General features: G+C 33.1%; 4 protein-coding genes across 11 annotated transcripts; 2 read left to right on the plus strand and 2 right to left on the minus strand.

Moving 5' to 3' along the window:
* The first annotated feature begins 878 nt into the window (after window positions 1-878).
* LOC108205609 (uncharacterized) lies at window positions 879-1,768 on the plus strand. The gene is made up of 2 exons (XM_017375580.2): window positions 879-1,256; window positions 1,391-1,768. The coding sequence occupies exons 1-2, from the start codon at window positions 1,041-1,043 to the stop codon at window positions 1,766-1,768; spliced, it is 594 nt and encodes a 197-aa protein (XP_017231069.2). The 5' UTR covers window positions 879-1,040.
* A 42-nt stretch (window positions 1,769-1,810) lies between these two features.
* LOC108205610 (CMP-sialic acid transporter 1) lies at window positions 1,811-8,199 on the minus strand. 8 transcript variants are annotated; one of them, XR_010289345.1, is made up of 6 exons: window positions 7,581-8,020; window positions 6,519-6,704; window positions 5,789-5,866; window positions 5,148-5,325; window positions 4,649-4,738; window positions 1,811-4,424 (listed from the first exon to the last, which is right to left on the minus strand). XR_010289345.1 is itself a non-coding variant. In XM_064088516.1 (5 exons), exons 2-4 carry the CDS (start codon window positions 6,633-6,635, stop codon window positions 5,182-5,184), a joined length of 339 nt encoding a protein of 112 aa, XP_063944586.1. In that variant the 5' UTR covers window positions 6,636-6,704; window positions 7,581-8,020; the 3' UTR covers window positions 1,811-4,424; window positions 5,148-5,181. The 8 variants fall into 8 exon arrangements, 7 of the variants coding, with proteins under 7 accessions (XP_063944586.1, XP_017231071.1, XP_017231072.1 ...); XM_064088516.1 differs by lacking the exon at window positions 4,649-4,738; XM_017375582.2 differs by lacking the exon at window positions 1,811-4,424 and having other exon boundaries at window positions 4,506-4,738.
* A 922-nt stretch (window positions 8,200-9,121) lies between these two features.
* LOC108210184 (mitochondrial adenine nucleotide transporter ADNT1) lies at window positions 9,122-14,167 on the minus strand. Its single transcript, XM_017381465.2, has 8 exons — window positions 13,804-14,167; window positions 12,840-12,888; window positions 11,863-12,026; window positions 11,689-11,726; window positions 11,236-11,348; window positions 11,011-11,124; window positions 9,651-9,995; window positions 9,122-9,539 (listed from the first exon to the last, which is right to left on the minus strand). Exons 1-8 carry the CDS (start codon window positions 13,947-13,949, stop codon window positions 9,456-9,458), a joined length of 1,053 nt encoding a protein of 350 aa, XP_017236954.1. The 5' UTR covers window positions 13,950-14,167; the 3' UTR covers window positions 9,122-9,455.
* A 3,201-nt stretch (window positions 14,168-17,368) lies between these two features.
* On the plus strand, window positions 17,369-23,266 carry LOC108209176 (protein ENHANCED DISEASE RESISTANCE 4). The gene is made up of 5 exons (XM_017379957.2): window positions 17,369-17,995; window positions 18,421-20,677; window positions 21,773-21,833; window positions 21,922-22,145; window positions 22,840-23,266. The coding sequence occupies exons 1-5, from the start codon at window positions 17,878-17,880 to the stop codon at window positions 22,892-22,894; spliced, it is 2,715 nt and encodes a 904-aa protein (XP_017235446.1). The 5' UTR covers window positions 17,369-17,877; the 3' UTR covers window positions 22,895-23,266.
* Window positions 23,267-23,631: the final 365 nt, after the last annotated feature.

Raw genomic sequence — 23,631 nt, forward strand, 5'->3', positions numbered from 1 at the left:
GATAACACGTGGTTTCTATATGTTCATCTCAGACGTCATTCCTTGCGTAGTTCAAAATTTTATCATTCATATATTGTTGCTATAAGTTTCATATGATAAAACTCGATTGAATATCTTCAATCATTGTAGAATTAAGCTTTACTTAAGGTTATCTTAAATAATTACGATATTTATATTTAAATGAGATTGAATGAAACAATATAAAATAATGATTAGTTTTTTTTGTTTGAAACAAAGGTGTTAATCTAATATTAAAAAAACATATGATAGCTACACTAATGATCGAGTCGAACAAACGGTAAATTGCAATCGTCTGTTTTCGAAAAGAGACAGTTAAACGATATTTTGAAGAAAATGTAAATACAAGTACTTGCTTCATGCATTGGTATCGTTTGAGCTATCGACCAGAATTGCGATTCCATACAAACTTTCATCACCAAATCAAGACTCGTTGACAGTTAAGAAGCGAAAAACAAAGCACCAAGGAGAGAAAACAACCTAAAAATACAAATCACAAATCGAAATAAAAGCAAACTGAAAACAAATGAAAATAAAAAAAACTTAGATCCGATAGTCGAAACCACAAGATAAACGGTTAACTCTCGTATCCGATAATATATTTAGATAATATATTCAGATTTTAAATATATAATCTATTATACAATTATTTTTTTTGAAATTAATTTATTATTTATTATTATTGCCCCCAGTCCATCTTTAGTCTTTACGAAACTGTCATAGTACATCTTGTGCAGCTGGATGTGTTGATTAGAGCTCTGGTCCTCTAAGTAAGGTGATAACCATTCATACGACAAAACTATACAATAACTACACAAAAGTCCAAACAAAACTTGACGCACCACATATGAAATAGAGACCATCGGAAATGGAGGCCTACACAGTTCATCCTACTGTAATCTCAACCACTGAAAATAATCTAAAAACAAATGGCAGAGAATAATAGCCTTGAACATTTTACGAGAAGAACGCAAGTCTTATTATTAATAAAAGTTACGCTTTTATTTCTGAAATATTAGAAAATGGAGATGGATGAAACTCAAGCAAGGAGTTTGGTTGATAAGATAAGTGATGAGATTGAGAATGGAGACATTAAACACTGTTCAGAACATGGATGGTTCAAGGAGGAGAAACAAAGATTGATAGCCATCAAAGATTCACTCAAGGAGGAGAAACAAAGATTGATAGCCATCAAAGATTCACTCAAGGATGTCGACAACATGCTCGTTCTTTTGCAGGTCTCTCGTTCTTTACCTCCTCGTATTCAAGCATATTATACTGTACATTTGTTAGACAAATGTAGGATCATAGTGAAAACTACAAACTCGTTGCAAGATTAAGGTGATTAATGTTATTTATGTGTTGCATATAGAGATTGCAGTCGCGCCAACGCCAACAATGCCAAGAAGCATTTATCAAGCTGGAAAACAGTAGAATGCATCTGATGGCCAACATAAAACATTTTCAACAACACGAGCTCGATGTGATCGGTGAGTTGAATGCGCTTAAAGTAGAGGGTGGCAGTTGTTGGCCGCTTTTCATAAACTGCGTTAGAGGTCTCTTCAATCCATGGAATTGGCGCACAACTGCAATAAAAATAGCTCTTATTTCTGTTTCTGTTTCATCCACATATAAGCTATGCCAATCTGGGCAGGATGATAAATGTGTATCATCTCTAGATTCAGTCATTCCTAGAAATTTTAATTTGTTAGCAAATGGCCCATTGGATGTTTCATATGGAAAGGGATGATGATTTGTATTAAATCAGATTGTTGTGTACACATAGAAAACGAAACGTAAATTAAACTCATCTGGGATATATGCTTTGATCAAAGATAACTGCCCTAGAACATAATATACCAGCTAATTGAAAACAACACACAAGCATAGGAGGACAGTACCTCTGTTCTGTTCCCCGATTGATGTCATCAAATTATGAAAGATCATTGTGCAGCCCATGCCCATGTGAAGATGTATATAAATTGTACAAATATTTGGCAGAGAAGAATAATCAACTGAGATGAACCTTCAGAACTATACAGAAAAAATTTGAAATTATATATGTTTCTTTGTTTAAATTCAGGAAAAGCAGCTTATTTACTGCGACTGCAAATCCAAAGTCAATATTATTATATACAAAATAAATAATTTTTATGCTCCAAGTTTAGTCATGTGATCCTGGATACTAATATCATAGCATACAAGTAATAGATGGAGGAATAAAATTACAATAAGAGTAACCGCATAGGAATTAGGAAGTTAACTGAATCAACTGATCTAGCTAGTATACCAAGTAATAGTGGCAAGAGCAGCAGCATATTCAACAATGGGAAACTCATCTGGTATTTGTCAAGAAATGCTTGCCATTTGCTAAATAGGTGGCGGGGGATACCGGTATAACTTGCAAGCATAAGGCCAAATACCTCCTAGATTACGTGAAAACAAGACTTGGTAGATTGACCTAGAAACACGTTTCACCAACTAGGACATTTTTTCACCCCGGCCCGTATATTATTATATAACCTACCTACCTTTCTTCAACAAAAATAACTAACTGAATATATAGCAGCAGACTTAACAAGACCAAAGAAAAGTTCCCATGGCAAACTTCCTCTTCTGATCAACATCACCTGAGACCGGCAAACCATACTGAGCGAGCAAGCAATTTACCTTCCATTCGGGCATCCTCTCGTACTCTGGTCTCGTGTATCTTGGGTAGTTCACTGGCATCTGAAAATGCTCGTAAACGACCTTTGCTTGCTGTCCGTTCTCCACATGACTTCCACCACCCGCACCAAGTGAAGGACGACGGCTTCCGGATTTCATAGCATCTTCGTTCATGTCTGCTTACCTCCTCCTTTTGTTATAAATGTTTGATGTCTGTGACTGTAACTCTCTATGTATGCTTACTGGACTATACAATAACCAAGCTAATCTATTTATAGACTTATAGTATACATATACACATGCAGAATGAGAGGGGGAGTGGATGTGCATTACTACAAGTGGCATTGTCGAGGCTGCAGGCATGAAATTTAAGTCTGAGAAAACAATGGCTCGGCAATGTAGTTATAGAATTTCGTATTTCCACACTAAACCTCAGAAAATTGAACCAGTTACAGCACAAATGATACAAACAAAGCAACTAATCCTTGACAACTTCACAAGAATGCCTGCCTGTTTTTTCATATTTAATTATTATAATAAATATTCTGAGAAAACAATGAAATACAATTTTACATTGTGGTTTAACCCACGACATAAACCCTTCGGAAAAACAATAAAAGTACGTGTCTATCCATACTTGCCTCAAAATTACTATACCTATAAAAGTTACATGGTCCAGATATGGAACTTGAATGATTATAAATAAATTATGACCGTGAACATACTCAGCAATTCAGTATGTTTATCTACCATTTCATAGAATTCTAGATTAAATTCAACAGAAGCTTTTAAGTTGATAATAATAATAATTACTCCCTCCGTCCCCCTCAATTGTTTACATTGGAGGGGGACACGGAGACCAAGACGATGTATGAAAAATGAGTAAAGTTAAATGAAAAGTGGGTAAAGTGGTGGGACCTATCAATATTTAATAATAGATTTGAGATAGTGGAGGAAAGTAGTAGGTGTAATAGTAGTTTTTATTGTTAAATATGAGATAGTAGGGAAAGATAGTGGGTGTAATGATGGGAAAAACTTACTATTTATAGTAACGTAAAAAAATTAGAGGGACATCCCAAAATAGTAATTGTAAAGAAATGAGTGGGACAGAGGGAGTAATATTTAGCAGTACTGGATATGCATAATCAATGCAGCAACTAGAGAATTGTCCCAAGCCATCGTGGTCCACTTACAAGATTCTAACGTATAATCAGGTCAATTAATATGTAGTGTACATAAACTCCCATCCATTACTAACAGTACTCTAACAAAGCCACAGAGGTTGTTTCTAATTGTTGACGTACACTTGTGATTATTGGCCACATTTGATATGATATCAATGCCATCATTGTCGTGGTGTGATGGCAACACTAATTGTGAACACGGTGGCAATTTTCGTGATGTGCAGTCAAAATCTGGAAGATGCTATTGTTAATGTTATCCTAATTAATTTTTAGGGGCATCGTTGGGACAATGATTTTCTAATACAAGGGAACAAGCAATACATTTGGAAATATATTATTTTTTGTTCTTGCTATTGTACATATATTATTATTTTATTAACAGATTTAACATAAATAATGTTGATTGGTGAGACTTGTGTCACCCCATCACTGTATTCCTCACTCTTTGGATGCCTGATCGCAGTCATTCGGTTAGTAGAGTATTTCCTTAGCAGCAGCAACCTTGGTATCAGTCATCCAAAAAATGAAGGATGCAAAGTGGCGAAAACTCTCTATCTATATATTACATGTACATATATCAGTCATCGAGAAATAACAAATTCAAAGTGTCCAAATTTTGGTCAAGTACAGCTATGGTTTAAAGTCAATGCAGTTACAGGGCATGTAGATATATGTAGGACTCAACTAGAAGTGTAAGCATCTCCAAGTGTCAGACTTGGCAATGTAAATAAAAAATTGTATATTTTTGATCCAAAATCAAATATAGTGTCCATACTGACCATAGCAATATAGCATGTCCTGGTAACAAGTGGCCTATACGAGCACTCAAGGTGAAATAACAGGTCCACTCGTACATGGCAAAGTATTGCCTACAGAATCAAATGCATATAAAGAGAACATCACAACAATAATTGTAGTATCAAGTCCAACCAAGAAAATAGCATAAGATGGTATAAAACACAAAAAATAAACAAACTTGTCGACCTTAGAGAGCTTTTAGATTTATTTTTTTCAAAATCCTGGTTGGTTTATGTTTACAATTCGTTGGTAGACATAGTTACTGATAGTCCTGCCATGTGTTTTTTGTACTGCAATGAGTTCCTTATATACTAGGTCAAGCTAATACTCACATAAACAAGTAAACATATTCATTATAGTAAAACAATATAATATTTCTAACATTGTTATGATCATTTCTAATTTTTATGTTACACTTGGACGTCAGATTACACTGAATCCTTCGACCAGTAAAAATGAATTAAAGGGATACAGGCATACCAAAATATACATCTGGGTCAATGCAGATATAACCTTAGATATCTGTTTTCCCGTCGATGGAAACTTCGACTACATCATTTGGAACTGCCATTACTGGCACAGGCAAATCCACAAGCATGTTTGGAGGTGCAAAATACATGTGTACAGACATGATGCACACTATTATACCCAAAAAGAGCTGCATAAGCAACAAACAAAGACATTCTTATAGTCAATCATAAGTAATCACCAAAACACAAAAAACAACACACACACACAGACACAGACATACACTTGATAGCAAAATCGATATACAGAGGTAAATAAATTAATAATCTCTCATCTGGAAGCAATGTGATAGCATATAGGCATAATTACATGGACTGTTGCAAGCTATGATAGAAAGATTTAGAGAACGCATCATCACGGACAAACATTATGTGATAATAAATAATAATGCCTAAATTTGAAATTTTGATATGTTAGTAACCTTCCGCAAAACATAGCGGAAGCTATTGAATTTAACCAGTTATAGGTAACTCCAACATTGTAAACTTAGTTGGCCTCGAAAAACTGTGGTTGTGCACCCAAATTTAACAATATAATGAAACAGAAACCGATCTTAAGAGAAAAAATAAAGAGAAAGGAGGTTAGAAACTTGCCTGTAACGTAGGTTTGAAATTGAAGAGGACTATAGAGAGAATCATTGTGAGAAGCATGGCCATAGATGTTGAATACACCTAAGAGGGAAGAAACGAATAACAGGTCTTAAAGTTACAAGTCTTATAATACCAGAATTACTACAAAAACTGGGAATGGAAAGGAACAAAATATCAAGTTTTTACTAAATTTTCGAACAATGTATTTTTCTATGTATATGAAAATAACAATGAAAAGATATATATCTACAAAGATGAAGCACATAATAGCTACGGTAAGACTGATAAAGTAATAAATCACTCTAAATTCCTCTTCCCCAGAATACCCCTAAGCTATTTAAATAATTCTTGAGAAAGAGGAAGAAAATTAGGCCTTTCCAAAATTCTCAAAACACTTTTTCCATGCTCCAAAATATAGGAAGAAGCGAAGAGCAAATAGTTGTGCAGGCCTCTGACGTCTCTGTCCGCTTCAACCACATGATTATACTTATACTAATTCACTTTTAAATCCTATCACTAACTTTATTAGTAAAAAATGTTTAACCAAGTTATCAGCTCAATGCTTGATCATCTAAGAAACTGTAAATGTATGGAGGTGAAAGACAAATATAGTATGATGCATATCTGTTTTATATGAAATCGTCTGGACATATATATGATGTGCATCATGTGCATGGCCATGTGTGTACAAGATAACAATATAATTGAAGTGTAGTAGAATAAAGACACTAACCTTAACAATATTGTCTGCATAATTCATTAGCCATGAAACCAATAGACCAGTGGAACCAAGTTTTAATACCACCATCCATGTTACGATATTGTATCCGTCGAAAAGCATTGCCACCATGGCCCTTTTTCAAATCCTCCTCTAAAATCATCCATGATGAGTCGTGCCAGGTTGAAAATAGCCCCAAACCTGAATAAGTTAGAAGTTTAATTAATCCTCCTAAAAAAAGTTCATCATCAATATTTATCATACTACTCCTTTTTTGTCGAAGATACTGAAAAGAACCCAAATCAGCATATGTTATGTGTGCAAGTTGTGCTTTCTGTCAGATGTATAAAGGAGCTTTAATCCATTGCAAACAAATTAATTAATGCTATTTAGCAAATAAAATAAATAAATAGATAATGCTGATTGCTGATACCAGTTTACTCCTACCCCCGCGGGACTTTTCTTTTTCCATGTAGGTCAACATATTGCAAAAGGTTGTAACGATACTTGTCTACATAAAGGATGAAGAACTGAAGGCTGAAAGAAACAAAGAGATATAATCTTGATGTACGTAACAAGAAATTGATAATTCCATTGTATATCGTTCACGTAATTCATTGTCTAAGATAATAAAGAAGATTTTGTTAGATAAGAATATGGGAGTATAAAATTATGAAGTCAAACTCAGTTTCAGATGATGAAACATCAATCTTCCGAACTTTTAGTTCATGAAAGGTCTCCATATATCTAGACTATCAATTTAGGCATAATATATATACACGCAAATTGTGAGTGCTAGATGCAAAGAAATTGTTTCTGACTTGTATTGCCATCTAAATGATCCTAATAATTAAGACAACAATAAGCAGGATTACAATACTCTGCCGCATTTCAATTAGTATTCTAGCAGTTGAACGGAGTTAAAATGGGCATCAGAAGTTTAAAATGGAAACAAATTGAGGAATGCTAACAATTAGCCGAAAAATTGAGCTGAAAGATGCACAGATAAATCAAAACAATGTAAGTAGAGATTGGAAATAAAGTAAGATTGATTTAGGTTATATAGGGGTAGAAGACCTGGGAACTTGTGAGGACTGTGAGAAGCGATGCAACCACGTACCACTGCATCCAATCTCTCCTTCTCTCCCCCTCCCGACTCTCTCTCTCCTGAGTCTCCCAGTTCTAGTTGCTCGCAACGGTCGAAACCGAACCGAACGAAATAACCGAAAACCGAACTTTAATATTTTTACAAACCGAACCGTACTTGTGTTTCAAACCGAACCGAACCGAAATACTTCGGTTTTTTCGGTTCGGTTACATCAAAACCGAACTTTTTAAAGAAAAACTTGTGATTTAAAGACGACTAAGTCGGTAAAATCAAAAAGCTTGCGATTCATATAGATCTTTGTTCTGGAGTTGATACAATGCCCCAAAAAGGACAAAAACAACCTACTTTAGCAATCTGGTTGCCTATATATTGATTACCAAGAATGAAAATAAGAAATTAAGAATCAACTAACCCACCTGCTATTATTGATTATCCAAAGATCTGAAATCAACTAATTACTACCTGGACTGGAAGGGAAACTCGGACAATGGATGACTGGAACTCGATTGAACAATCAGGGAAATAACCAAGCAGGAGTTTGGAAGTGGAGGCGAAGCCCCCTGTTTAGAAGTGTTTAGGTTGTTTCCACAGTACTTTACTAGTTTTAGTTTAATTTTAATGTATTAATAATATTATATACAAATATAATTCCGAAATTATGAATTTAAAAACCGGACTGAACCTAAATTTTTTTGAAATTTTAAAAAAATTTCAAACCAAACAGAATCGAATTTGTACGGTTCAGTTCTGTATCATCTTCTTCCTCCTTATAACTGAAAACTATTTAAATATTTCTATTCCGACTAATTTTTAATTAGTTTTTGCAGTACCTAACTATAAAGAACATGATAAAGGAAAAATATTATTGACACAGCTAATAAAAATATATTAATAATAATTAATTTATTAATTATTTAAAATTTTATTTAATTAAAATACATATTATTTAACATATCTTAATCTTTAAAATAAGTTAAATATTAAAATATATAAAATAAAATAATAATTATAATAAGTTACTCGTGCATTATACGGGTTAAAGTGGGAGCTTTTATGATAACGTATATAAATTTGATTAAATCAAAAAAAAAAAATGTTATCAAAAGGTTAAGTATATTTTATCTTATGATATTTAGACTTTATAATTTTTTTAGATCGTAAGTGAAAAGTATAAATAATAACTATTTTATCATTTATATGTAAATGTTTTTCCAATATTTATGTGTTAAAGCGTTATTTCATTAATTTTAAATCATTATTTTCATATTTGTTATTTTGTAAGAAAAAGAAAATATTTATTTCATATTGACTTCATGTTTCTTGATTAATATTTCTTCATTTATAATAGGAATAACAATCAATATATAGTTTCAAAAAAAAAAAAATCAATATATATTATGTAAATAATGTATACGGTACAATGATTGTCCTATATATAGTCCTTTTACTATGATCTCTACAGAGTACAACCGAAGATTATTAACTCCAGCCCAGCAAAATTCGCAAGAAATTCATGCAACCATGCACCAGATTCATTAAACAGTGCAAGACCATTACTTCTCAGAATTAACTCAGGTGGAGCAATGTAAATTATTAATGGATACAGTACCAAATACAAATACAGCAAGGCAGTACTTCCTACTATCCTTGCAATTTATTGACAGAGCGTCTAGACAAGCACAAATATGCATATGGTCAAATAAAACTTGAAATGATCTAAACAAGGAAAGCAAGAATAAACATCACTAGTTTTCTTCAAGAAAGAGGATGTAAACTCTCAAGTTGAGCTCTCTCCCCCCTTTCATCTACAAAAATTGCAAGCTTTATAAATTAGAACTCCCGTGTTAGTCGGATATTCTAATCTCGACTTTTAAAATGTCCTTCACTTGTTCGTAAGCCACAAATGCAATTGCTATTGAAGGGACCACCTAAATAAGATAACATCAAAGTCAAAAATGAGGCTTAGATATATAGCTTGAGCGGTTCGTTCGTGACTAAATCCTAGCATCAATAATACAAACTTTTGGCGACTCACTGACCTTAACAGAGTTGGGGACCAAACCCTTATATAAAGCTCTGAATCCCTCATACTTGACAGTCTTTCTGAAGGCATCAATCATCCCAGTATATTCCAGAGGAGCCTTGCTCCCCCCATCACCAACGATGATGGAAGATGCATCTTTCCATCCTACCATTTGCATCCTTCTCCGAACAACATCAAGAGGATAAGCAACAGTTTGACCAACAGTTCCTGCAGCAGCCCCACAGGCAAGCCTTGTGATAACACCCAAATCAGAACCATCATTAAGTCCAAGCGGGTCAGATTTTATTAACCAATCCTTTAGAGATTCGTAAACAGCAAAGTTGAGGCCCACATACGGAACCTGTATAAAAACAAAGAGAAGATTAAAACCAATTCCATTAGAAGTGCCTTCATTAATTTCCATATATCTTAACAGCGGCATAACAATATCCAATAGATAATGTGACCAGGGCTTTCTCAGAACAGAACACGTAGGAATCTACACAAATCGGACTTACACAAGAATAGCAGTGCACAACGGTACAGAATCTTTTCATTTCCGTTAGAATTTAAATTCATAGATGACTTATTTAGATTAACTTAAAGCTACAATGTTTTTCCATTTCTCCGTATCTTACAGGTACCGAGTCCCATTCGAAACAAGTTTTTGTTCTACAAAGTCCAAAAATAATATAATTGATAATGGCCCTGTTTGTTGGGTTTATTCTCCTCTTATATATAACACCAATTTTCAAGATAAAAACTAAGGCCACAATGTTTTTCTATAAAATTTAAAGCTACAATGTCCTTAAAAAAACCAAAGCTACAAAATTTTCTATTCCCCCACATGTTACTAGAAAGTCCCATTTGAAACTAGTTACTACTCTGCACAGTCCACATAAAGTTGATGGCTTTCTGAACACAAAATTCCTGCCTTGCTACCATTTGTTTTGTGCACCCACTTAGATGTATAAAAAGCACAGGGGCAAACTTAAGAACAGGTATCCTTAAGATGCACAAAATTGAACACATTGGAACTTTACATAGAAAAAAAGTTGAAACTTGAAAGGAGATGTTGACCAATGGAAACAATAGGTCTAAAAAAAGGCATCTTTCTGCAAGAGTCAAATATGTGATACTTTCTTAAAAATACATCTTTTATTTTCCGGAAATAATTGACCGTGGCCGTGAATACTGGATAATGTGAACTAAAAGAATTCTGATGGTGTGAAGTGTAAATAAAAAGCTAGACCTGAATATATTCAGAATTGTGTCTCATTGCAGATAACTAAATTGAAAGCCACAGAACCACCTAATAAAATAAAAGCGGAAACTCTTTGATAGATTACATAAGAAATTATAAATATAATACTTACGACACCAATAACAGAAGGAACCCAGCCCCTATATAGAGCACGTGGGCCTTCCTGACGAAGCACAGTTGACAAAGCATGAAACATTCCTCTGTATTGATAAGGAGAGGCCTCCGTCTGCAAATTTAGTGAAAAGTAAATGAGAATATGAAGCCTGCAGGCACTGGAACAGGATCCCCACAAACTCTGAATATAAAAATCTCCCGACTAAAAAAAACAAAGTGATACCTGTACAGTTAATCTTCCTCGCACCATGTCCAAAGGATAAGTGGCAGACATTGCAATTATTCCAGCACAAGCTCCAGCTCCAAGGCGCAATAAAGGAGTCAGCTGAGCATCCTCTGCCAAAATAAAAATAGATAATTAAGATTTTCTTCATCTAAAACCGTTGGAATTGAAGAACTGAAACAGCTACAACTCTTGAACTACAGCAAAGGGATAACATACTAGCATATTATGATTAAATAGAAAATCTGACGTAAAAATATATTAGCTATCCACAAGTACACAGTTGTTTGTTTATAGGAGTAATCTCATAAATGCCTTGAGAGACAATGATGCTTTGGCCTTATGGTCCTCACGCAGATAGCCGAGCATAGAAAATATTTCAAGTACACTTAATTTTAGTTTAATATGTAGAAACTACTGAATTGCAATAGTAGAGTACAAAAATAAACATACCATTGCCAGTTTGCTGCTGATACAGCCACAAGATACCCCTGTTTCAAGGTAAATTGAAAAAGCAGTGGATGGAGAAACATTAGACATAGAAAATATATAATGAATTTTATTTTTTTAGACAAGATGTGAAAAGTTGCTTGTTAAATAAATCTTAGTCACTGTGAAGAGGCATACCTTGAAGCTTGCTCATAACTGAAGAATTTCACAGCTGAATTTGGAACAATGCGAGCACAATTAGTACCATTGCCTTTGAACAGTCCCTTAAAACCCTCAGTTCTCCATATATATTTTAAACCTTGAAGGGTGCCATTATACTTCATGTTGTGAGGGTTTTGAACCTGCATACCACACAGCTCGCTTAATAAGTAGTCTTTGTATCAGAAAAATCAAAATGTAAGCTTTACCATTTCAATTGAACAGTTGTTGCTAATAGATCAATATGTCGAGAAAAGCAAAAATCCTCGTCTACTGGACTCGTAGTTCAGCATTATCGACACAATTTATTTCGCAACCATGCATAGACTACAATCACAAATTCCATCACGATACAACACACAGATGTAGCCCACAAGTTCAAACTAACTAAAAAATAAATAAGCAAAAAATTTATGTGGTATACTACTATGGGGTTAGAGCCTGGAATCAGGTTAGGATGGTATGTGGTTAAGGTATCCCTTCTAATATCACATGTAGAATGAATCTGTTTAATTTTAAATATTATTATGTTATTGACTAAACTAAATTATTCTATTATATCAAAAAATGCAAATATTTTTTTTATTATTAAAAACATTTATTTGTAAATATAAATATTTTTTTGTCATTATTAATGTTTTTTGGAATGATAAAAAATAAAATTAAAAATGATACTCGTACCACCTTCTAATATTCACCTCCCCCTTTCAAAAAAATCATATCTTGGTGGTTTGAGGTATGGGTATGAGAATAAATAAAATTTCAACCAAAGATGAGGTATAGGTTTAGTTGATTCTATACCCATACCTGATTCATGATACCTACCACCCAACCAAACGACTCCTATATTCTATCATTTTTTTTAACACATAGAAAGGAGTAGAAAAGGTTAAAAATGGAAAATACTTAGCAAACTAAAACAAACATTGTCACAATCATGTAGAAAGGTGGCCAACCTGTAGCAATATTTTCAGTCGTTCCAGAGGAGCTACAGCAGTCCGGGACCTGAAATATATATATAAATAACAATCTGTAATATTTAATAAACTAATGACTTCTATAATTGAATAAGGTTCTGCGTAATCAAGCCGAAGCACATGATATATATATATATATATAGATAATTATCAAGTTTCAACCCTCTCAAAGGCACGGCATGTTTATCAAATGCAAGTTGGACATGGAATTGTGTATCCAGAGGTAGAATTTTCGAGGCACAACATTAGAAAACTAATGTATGTTATTCTACACGACAACATACATGATTAAGTTGCTCATTTTCCATGGAAAAACTATACAAACTTGAAACTACTGCCTTGCAAAAGCCGATTGTTGTCAGACCGATTGAGATGATTCATTAATAATTCAAAAGCAAGCAATGTCATGTACGAGAACTACAATAGTATTTCACCAAGAAAAGAAAGAAAAGGAAAGGCAAACAAGTTAAAGCTAATTTTCACGACCAAACACAATCTTTCACATAACACTAGAAAATATGTTTAAAGCTATTCCTGTTTGGGAAAAAAGAAAAGAAAGAGGAGATACTGAACAAGATTTGTTGTCAAAGAAAGCAAAATGCAGTAGAAGCATTGGTGTGGATCCTGGCATGCACATATATTTCATGACAAGTCCTATTTATACGTGAAAGAAAAATCTAAACTTCAAACGGGATTGCTTGATTCCTGTATCTTGCTAAATAGTTTTAAAAAAAACAGAGAGAGAGAGAAGAAGACGCAGTTTTGATTAAGTTTTAACCTAAAGGCAGGTCTGGAGAGAAACAAACGGCGCTTTAATTATAAAGATTGACAAGACGATGTTATATGTTAGAAAATCGAAATGATAAACTAGTATTGTAATTAAAAAACGACGGGGATTAATGATCCAATTGATAACAAGGCAATGTATGGAGAAGGGGCTTACACGCCGCCGGCAACACCTCCGGCGAGAAGAGACTTGCAGATACTGAGGAGCTCTAAAGAGGGAGGTTTAACAAGCTTAGCTTCCTCGGCCAGATTGACGATGGTGGAGACAGCAGAGTCGTTCCTTTTCACATCCTCTGAAGACATCGAATCGAATGATTAGATATAATATTACTTAAATGATCGGACGGCCGGCCGGTGATTAGTGTTTGACACCAACTAAAACCCCCTTTCCAGACGACGAGAGTTGTTAAAGTTCGTGTAATGCGGCGGCGTCTCCACTCGTTCTACTTGTGCTTGTACTATTAATGCATCTATGTTTTCTAATCTCAACTCCACTAAACTTTTTCATTTCTTGTTTACTTGCAATAATTTTAGACCAACTTGTTTTTTTAAATACTTTCTATTCACCAGGTTTAGCTTAAGGGGATTTGTTATTTAAACAAAACAAATTATAAATAATAAGTCAATTTGATTTATAGGACATTAAATGTGTTTTGATAATTTTATTTATAATTCAATTGAATGTTTGGTAATTTAAATTTATAAATCAAGAAAATAAAATAAAATTATTAAAGTACAAGTAATTTTATTAATAAATAAAATTAATTACATATTAAATTTTTGAAAATATCATAATAAAATACAAATTATTAAAGTCTCGAAAACAACTATTATTTAAAAATTGTGGCTCACTCAACTTCTTTTACCAAATTGTTCTTTTACCAAATTGTACTGCTTCTAATTTATAAGTTAAGAAGTGCTTATTGACCAAACATACCGGTGATCTTTTCAGTTTAGTATTTTATGTCTTAGTTTATACTCCTATTAGTATTTATCTATTTCTCGCATTTTCAATTAATACTCCTTCCAAAATTATGTGTAGTAAGAAATACTTAATTTAATGATTTATATATTTATTTATTATATTAAATAAACTAATGCTTTTAACAAACAAGTTTATAATTTTAAACATTTTATTTTAAGAAAATAGTTTACTTATTACTTTCTATTATTAAAATAAATTTGTGTTTCATTTATTACAACATGCATGCATGTTAGTAGTTGTTAAAATGCATATACAAGTAATTTTATTAATAAATAAAATTAATTACATATTAAATTTTTGAAAATATCATAATAAAATCCAAATTATTAAAGTCTCGAAAAAAACTAACATTTCAAAATTGTGACTCACTCAACTTCTTTTACCAAATTGTACTTATACCAAACATGCCGGTGATCTTTTCAATTTAGTATTTTATGCCTTAGTTTATACTCCTATTAGTATTTATCTATTTCTCGCCTTTTCAATTAATACTCCTTCCAAAATTATGCGGAGTAAGAAATACTTAATTTAATGATTTATATATTTATTTATTATATTAAATAAACTAATGCTTCTAACAAACAAATTTATAATTTTAAACATTTTATTTAAAAAAATAATTTAATTATTACTTTCTATTATTAAAATAAATCTGTGTTTCATTTATTACAGCATACATGCATGTTAGTAGTTGTTAAAATGCATATACAAGTAATTTTATTAATAAATAAAATTAATTACATATTAAATTCTTGAAAATATTATAATAAAATACAAATTATCAAAGCCTAGAAAAAAAAAACTAACATTTCAAAATTGCGACTCACTCAACTTCTTTTACCAAATTGTACTGCTTCTACTTTATAAATTAGAAAGTGCTTATTGACCAAACATGCCGGTGATCTTTTCAATATAGTATTTTATGCCTTGATTTATACTTCTATTAGTATTTATCTATTTCTCACCTTTTCAATTAATACTCTTCCAAAATTATGTGTAGTAAGAAATACTTAATTTAATGATTTATATATTTATTTATTATATTAAATAAACTAATGCTTTTAACAAACAAATTTATAATTTTAAACATTTTATTTTAAAACAAATAGTTTAATTATTACTTTCTATTATTAAAATAAATTTGTGTTTCATTTGTTACAGCATACATGCATGTTAGTAGTTGTTAAAATGCATATATTTGAATGATCAGGCAAAAGCAGGTCCACTTAAAAGTAAAGAAACAGCAACCCTTGGAATCACAGAAGCATTATTCTACTTGAGATAATGATGATAATAATGTTATTATTGTAAATAAAAGGACTTGGCCAGTTCATTAGGCTCTGGGAAGGGGGGGCATAGGTGATAGAACGGCTTGGGCCAGTCCCTCGCCTAATGGGGCGGGCTTATGATTCATTTATTATGATGTATATGAATCAGATTTTCTGAGGGTTACCCTGTAATGAGCATCAATCAAAAAAACCGGCGCCACAGAACACGTTTTTTAATTTTCATGTGATTATGAAAATTTTAAAACAAAAACCAATATTTTCAACTTTTTTATAAATATTTTTCATTTTTACACAAACAGACAAAAAAAAATTGGAACCGAATTTTTATAAAAAAAACCAGAAGTTCGTCTTCCCAAGCAGTCCCTATGATTTTATCTCAATTGTTTATCAACACTTTTTTTCCTAACTATTAATTATATATTTCACAATACTAACATTAATTATATTTATCATTTCCCTATATTACACTTGCCTAAATAAATTTCAATTGAGTTCATAAAAAGTTAAATTTATTTAACAAATTATTTGTATAAATCATCCGAGATCAATGATTTTCTATAACTAAATCCCTTTTATATATTTATAAATCTTTCCTAATCACACTTGTTTTTATAATGTAAGACTATCTTAATTTTATACAGATTTACTTTTTAATCATCATTTAGGCGATATAGTTTATAATTTAGTTATTTGAATTATGATGTGGTTAATTTTTCGATTTTTGTCATACATACATTTGAGAACGTTGAATTTGAAATGGGGTTAAATTTGTAATTTTTGTTTTATGAAATCATTTTTTATTTATTGAAATATTGAATTTTTGTTACGATTATCCTATTAATAGTGACGATTTTTTTATGCATAAAATTCTACACCGATTAAAGCCTCTCATCTAAATAAAAGTAGTTGTTAGTCAACAAAAAAACTCTTGTTTTATTTCCAATTTTTTATAGACAAATTTTTAGATTTAGTGTATATTGAAATCATGCACTAATATGATTTTTAATATTGATATGTATTTAATAGGTCAAATTTTTTATTCTTATTACATGTATATACAAGGTCGGCGAATTTTAATATTAATTATTGTTTATTTTTTGTTTCAGGTAAACTTTTAAATATATATTAAGATTATACACTCATATCATTGTCAAAACTAGATCTAAAATATTGAATTTATAAATATGGGACAATATGTGTTTTGTGTTTATTTAATCATTATAACTTTTAAGAGTGTATATATATATATATATATATATTAAAATTAATTGGATGAAAAAAATTAGTTATAAATATATCTGAAATTATAATTATAAAGAAACGGTGGTGGAAAAAAATAGAAATACATAGACATGGTTAATGAAAAAGGAAAAGGCGGCGAATGAATTTTACAAATATTAAAATGAAGAGAGTGCAGCCGACTTGCACCCATGTATTATCGTACTCATCAATCCCCTCTGCGAGACTCGGCCTCTGTCACTGCAACTAAAAGAATTATTTGTGGATTCAGCTTTCACTCAACTCAACAATTCAAATGTAGATACTATAATTCTCCACAAAGAAAAAGAAAGAGAGAAAGCAAAGAGCAGCCCAGATGCTCGATGTTTTCTTACTTTTATCCAAAAGACAGACCATGGTTTCTACCTCTCTTTATTCTTCTTTTGGACCATATCCTATTTTGTTCGCACATTGCACTGCTTGAATCCACCCCACTGCGTCCAGTCATACTCCCTTTGCCCTTGTTGCTGCAGACAAGTCAGATTCTCTCTCTCTCTCTCTCCCCTTTTAAAAAAAACCAAGAAAAGCATTTTCTTGGCTCAATCAAGTTTCACCCTTTATTTCCAAGTCCCAACTAGTGCATTATTATGCCCTGAATCACCTTTTTGGTGTTTTATTACTCAACATTTTTCTACTAAATTGAAGACTTGGATGTTTAATTTGGTTTGTTGAGCGTGCAATGACGTCTGAAGCTGCACAAGTTAGGTTGGTCCGTTGCCCAAAGTGTGAAAATCTGCTCACTGAGCTCCCTGATTACTCTGTTTATCAGTGTGGTGCTTGTGGCACTATTCTTAGAGGTACCCCCTTCTGTCATTTTCAACATCACGTTTGTTTTTCATGAAATATTGATTGAAATAATGCAAATGCTTTTCTGTCCTCTTTCGTTATCATGTCCTGTGGAGATTTTTCTATTTATTGTTTATTGTATCATGTCTGAGTTTCAATGAATGTGGTAAGTTTATGTGTAAAGTTCACTATTTTATTTCTAATTAATGTGGCAAGTTTCTGGCTTAAAGCTTGGATTGTTATCTGTGATTAATGTGGAAAGTTGTTTGGTTAAAGGCAATATTTTTTAATGTCTAGCTGATGTGGTAAGTTGCTGGGATAAACTTAGTGTGTTTGAATCTCAGAAAGTTTTATTTGTAAAGTTTAGATTTTGTAAATGTTGCTTGTTTTGAATTGGTGGGTTGTGTTGAAAATGGATTTGGGTTTAATTTCATAGCAAGGGAGAAAGATGCAGAGGTAGATACGTTATCAGAGAATTTACAGGAAGAAAGAGCAGGTGGAGGGGGTCTGGAGAAATTTTCAGACTCAATAGAGAATTCTGAATATGTTGAGAAACCTGTGATCAATTCGAGTAATGATGTCAGCTCAAGCGGTACTTCTACTAATACATTCGAGAGAAAGGAAATTATTGTTGATAGGGCTGAGAAATATAGGAATAGCTCAATGACTAATAGGGATAAAAAGGTTGTTGAGGAAGATGAGGAGACGAATCCCTGGATCGGGAAAGCTAGTGATTTTAGAGGTTCTGGGCATTTATCAGACTGGAGAGCATGCGGTGAGACGGAACGGTTCCATAGCAACCAAAGGGCTGATGCTGCAGGTTTGAGGTATTCAACTTCAAAGTACTCAGAAAAGATTACTGCAAATCACCAGTTTGGATCTAATATTGATTATGATGTAATAGCCAAACGGATGAAGAATCAGATTGACGTCGATGAATTGAAGAAGGTCGAGCATCTTGAGCAAGATCGCACCGAGCTTTTAAGAAAGTTGGATGAGCTAAGGGACCAACTTAGTAGGACTAAAATAGTGGAGAATCCCAAAGAAAAGGTTCCATTAAGTGGGAGGGCTGTTCGTCAGGATCCTTACACTCGTTCAGATAATTGGTTCCCTGACGGGTCTTTTGGGCAGAAAAAGACATCATTGCAATATTCAATCCCTGATAAGAATGTGGCAGGACCTTCTTATATCAGTCATTATGCTGAGCCATCTCCATTTACAAATAGTCGTGAAATGGCTATGCAAAGCTTTTATACTCCTATGCATACACCGAGTCAACTGCCAGGTTTTGAGGACCCTTTTAGGTCTCAGATGCTTCGCGCACTTACTAACCAAGCACCTCATAATTTACAACAGCCAGCTCATCAGTATTTTCCTGGACGGTATATAAGTAATGATATGGCGGAATTAGATATGATTGAACCGTATACACATAACATAGACCCTCATCCTTCATCTTGCTTTTGTTTGCATTGCTACAACAAATATCCACATGTTCTTCAACCAAACCCACCTTCTATCTCCTGTCATAGAAAGTTTGCTGATGTTCCAAACAATCTGATGTTCTACCATCCTGAACATTCTGGTGCTGGTTTTGGTCCCCCGGATTTTAATTCACGATTTGCTTCACATGATTTTCATAATCCACATCAGAATGCAAGATTGGCTAATGATCCGAACTTTAACGGGGGTATTAATCGTCAGCGGCGTCCAAGGGTCGTGCTAGCAAGTGAAGGAAGTCGTTGCCGCCCTGTTGCTGGTGGTGCTCCATTCATCGCATGCTGCAATTGTCTTGAAGTGCTCCAACTTCCAAAGACAATTTTCAAGACAAGGAAAAGTCAAAAGAAATTGAAGTGTGCAGTGTGCTTTAAGGTCATCTTATTAGTAGTATCAGACAATAAACTTGTTTTCACCCATGGCGATGGTGTGAAGAGAGTTCCTGGAAAGGTTGACAATCGCTCTAACATGGTGGCTAAAGAAGATAGTTTAAATTATCAGCAAATGAAGTGGGGTAGCATGGATATGTCCTCAGATGACTATGAGAGCACCGGCAATGATTTTCACTCGATGGATCTAAAACTAACTTCATCAACTGTAGGCCAAGACTTAAGCTCAGATCACTCTGTCGATATGAGGAGCCTTCAATCTACAGTTTCTTGTACTTCTGTGGATGAAGATAGCTCGAATGCTTTAATTGGTATACAGGAAGAAGCCAAGTCTGATGAACATGTACTTAACACTGAAAACCCTCGACCACCCTCCGGTTCACCACTTCAAGTTCATTTTGATTATTCAGGTACATGTAATATGGTCAACCAAGTTGGAAATGAAAACCAAAGTGGCCGGTCAGAGCAGGATAAAATTATAGTCAAGAAGGTTACCTCAAGGCAAAATTCCATGCAAGATGTATCAGTTGCGACTGAATTGGATATATCATCCAGAGAGTATGGTAATACTGGAGTTTCAACAGATTCAGGGAATGCAGGCAGAGAAGGAAACCAGCTGAGAGAAAAGAAAGGGAGTTCATCATTCTTTGCAGGTATCATAAAGAAAAGCTTTAAAGACAAATCTAGATCAAGTCAGAATGTTGAGCAAGAAAGAATTGGTGTTGCAGTTAATGGGCATCCTATCCCAAATCAGTTGGTTAAAAAGGCTGAAAAAGTAGCTGGACCAATCCAACCCGGACAATACTGGTAAGAATATACTTCTACAAAATATAATTGGTTGTTTTTTCTTCTCAGGTGCGTTTATCTTGTTGTGGGCATCCATGCCTATAATTTTAGCAGTTAACATTAAACATATAGTGAATGAAGAAAGAATTTAATGCTTCACTTATTTGGGAAAGAACAAAAATCAAGTCTTTATCATGATTTTTAGTTCTATATAACAGCCTAACAGCATTGAGGAGTAGGTTCGACGATCAAGTCACTTGAATAACATTAATATTGCATTTTAGGCCCTTACATGAATTTAATTTTATATTAATTTTTTTTGATAAAAATGACTTTCACATGGATGAATTGCATCGAAGTATGATACCCGTAAAAATGGAGTTATTTCATCAAGAAATTTTATCATCTGACTAAGAGACATGCAAAGATATCCTCGGAAATTTAGATAATAAAACATTCATGTCTGAAAATAGAACAAATCTGAAAAGATAAAACAAAATATCTTCAAAGTAGTGATTACACTAAAATAATGTAACAAAAAATCTAAATATTAAAAGATTTAACTATAACATTGAAGTACTTATCAAAAAACAATAATAATAATATTGAAGTAATAAATAAAGAAATTTAAACTCAAAAACATATATAAAATAGACAAGCCAACAAAATGGTGCTTGAATACGCGGTCAGTTATGGCCATCCATAAATGGTACAAAATAGCCATCAATTAAAGTAGATTTATGACATTTTCAACTAATTTCCATTTTTACGGAGAAAGTAGCAATTTTAATGTAATAAAGAAAGAATTTTAATTAAGGAAAAACTAAATCATTTATACTAGATCCTTTAGACAATCTAATTAGGATACGTGGTCTTTGGGTTTACTTTCTGTTTTCTTGGGCTTTCCAGCATCAGTTTTATTACTCTAACCCTCTAATATTATACAGCTATGCTGAATATTGAAGTTGAGGCGTATTTACTTAACAAGTTTATGTTTCATTGCCAGATTCACAATCTGCTCAGTATTTTCCTTGTAACAGTTCTTTTTATATAACACTTGAGACCAATCTTACCAAACCATAATACTGAGGGTCCTCCTTTTCCTCTTGGCACCAGGTATGATTCCCGAGCTGGATTTTGGGGTTTGATTGGCGGACCTTGTCTTGGCATAATCCCTGTAAGATTTAAATGCATTATTGATCCACATCGATGGTAGCACTTATACGACTGAATTCTAAACTTAAACTTGGTTATATTATTGGCAGCCAAATATTGAAGAGTTTAGCTATCCTATACCAGAGGATTGTGCTGGTGGAAATACTGGTGTGTATGTAAATGGAAGAGAGCTTCACCAGAAAGATCTTATTTTGCTCGGAAATAGAGGGCTCCCAACTGAAAGAGATAGATCATATATCATTGAGATGTCCGGTAGAGTCTTGGATGAAGACTCTGGTGAAGAGCTAGATAGCCTAGGCAAACTTGCCCCGACGTAAGTTCTAAATCAGTATATAAAATATATTTTTTCTTGTTCGTTAAATTTTGATACGGCAACTAAGTTTTGCTGTTGGACAATGATAAATCATTAATGAGTCTCATTCAGTACAAGAAGTTAGAAGTATACAAGTGAATTTTGGAAAACAAGGGTCAATCATTTCATTATCAAAAGATCCATACTTACTTTCTTTCGCCTTTGTTCCTAATTTAAACCATCAGTATATCCATTAAGCTCCCGACGAAAAGTTCATACGTCGATCAATGGAGTAATGGTTGTTAAAATAAAATTTAGGACTGTTCTCCAATATCTAAACTGCCTTGGTCCTTAGTTCGGTTAAAATTTGTTTTTTTTAGTCAGTTCTTCATGTCTCAACTTTTGTCGTTATCCTATCCAAACCGCACATACACAGTATATCCCACTTGCAGAGCAAGGTCTGGAGAGCGTAAGATGTACACAGAGCTTTGCTGTTTTCTCAGCGACCCCTGACTTTATAATATCAAAAGCAGTGCAAACAGCAATACGCAGTAGCAGTAATAAGATCAATATAGTCAAAGAACAAGTGTCGTTTTTCTCTTCTAATAAATCTCAATGAACATTGTTGTTATTTCTATAATTACTACCAATATTTTACATGAGACCACATACGATATGGACCACACATTACTGTATTCATACATTTTTTTTACAGAGTGGAAAAGTTGAAACATGGATTTGGCATGAAACCACCAAGAACAACTGCTTGAGTTCCGGGCTTTTCAACCTAGGCAGCTCACCAACTTTGAAGTTTTGAAACTCACCATTCTCGAATTGAACAGTAAGATGCCATAGTCCAGGTACACCACCTACTTTGAGATTGTCGAGGAAGATATTACTTAGTTTTTCTCCAAATGGGATGGACCTGTTTCTGAAACATTCCAATTTCTTTACTGTATTAATTTGTTAGACAAGACCAGTAGAAATTTTTTATGTGTGGCTTATGATGTGTTTGTAAATGCAAGGCTTGTAGATCCTATCCATTAATATAAGTAGAGTTTGTAACTTTATCTCTGTATTAAGAAAATGCATATTGATTTTTTCATAATTTTGTTTTATTTATTTATTTGTTTATTTACTCAGTTGCTTAGTTTGCAAATTGCAGTTTTAGTTTCAAATTGTATAAAATCTAAGTTTCAGACTCTAATAGTTGCTTCTGAATTTGATAAATTTTGTAGGAATGGAAGTTGCTTCATAGTTTGATAGGATTTTGTAGATATGATTTATATACATGTCTAATATGTATTTGTATAGTTAATTATTTGGAACAGGGGGACAAGGAAATGTGTTGTTATCAAGTATTAGTATAAAATCCCCAAGCCAATAGAAGTTATGGGAGGAGTACACAACAGCCAATTCATGACACTTAAGTCCAGTTTTTCGTAGTCTTGTCATCATTCCTGTATTTTTCTGGAAACTCTCGTGGCCTTCATATATTAAATACAAG

The sequence above is a fragment of the Daucus carota genome, chromosome 2, assembly GCF_001625215.2.
Source record: "Daucus carota subsp. sativus chromosome 2, DH1 v3.0, whole genome shotgun sequence".
Taxonomy (NCBI): domain Eukaryota; kingdom Viridiplantae; phylum Streptophyta; class Magnoliopsida; order Apiales; family Apiaceae; genus Daucus; species Daucus carota.

Coding starts and splice junctions, on each gene's coding strand:
- LOC108205609 (XM_017375580.2), top strand. CDS start 1,041: ATGGAGATGGATGAAACTCAAGCAAGGAGTTTGGTTGATAAGATAAGT. Junction 1,257..1,390: donor ACATGCTCGTTCTTTTGCAG/GTCTCTCGTTCT, acceptor TGTTGCATATAG/AGATTGCAGTCGCGCCAACG.
- LOC108205610 (XM_064088516.1), bottom strand. CDS start 6,635: ATGGTGGCAATGCTTTTCGACGGATACAATATCGTAACATGGATGGTG. Junction 5,867..6,518: donor ATGCAGACAATATTGTTAAG/GTTAGTGTCTTT, acceptor CTTCCCTCTTAG/GTGTATTCAACATCTATGGC. Junction 5,326..5,788: donor ATTTCAAACCTACGTTACAG/GCAAGTTTCTAA, acceptor TTGCTTATGCAG/CTCTTTTTGGGTATAATAGT.
- LOC108210184 (XM_017381465.2), bottom strand. CDS start 13,949: ATGTCTTCAGAGGATGTGAAAAGGAACGACTCTGCTGTCTCCACCATC. Junction 12,889..13,803: donor GGAGGTGTTGCCGGCGGCGT/GTAAGCCCCTTC, acceptor TATATATTTCAG/GTCCCGGACTGCTGTAGCTC. Junction 11,727..11,862: donor AGTTATGAGCAAGCTTCAAG/GTATGCCTCTTC, acceptor ACCTTGAAACAG/GGGTATCTTGTGGCTGTATC.
- LOC108209176 (XM_017379957.2), top strand. CDS start 17,878: ATGACGTCTGAAGCTGCACAAGTTAGGTTGGTCCGTTGCCCAAAGTGT. Junction 17,996..18,420: donor TTGTGGCACTATTCTTAGAG/GTACCCCCTTCT, acceptor TTAATTTCATAG/CAAGGGAGAAAGATGCAGAG. Junction 22,146..22,839: donor CTAGGCAAACTTGCCCCGAC/GTAAGTTCTAAA, acceptor TTTTTTTTACAG/AGTGGAAAAGTTGAAACATG.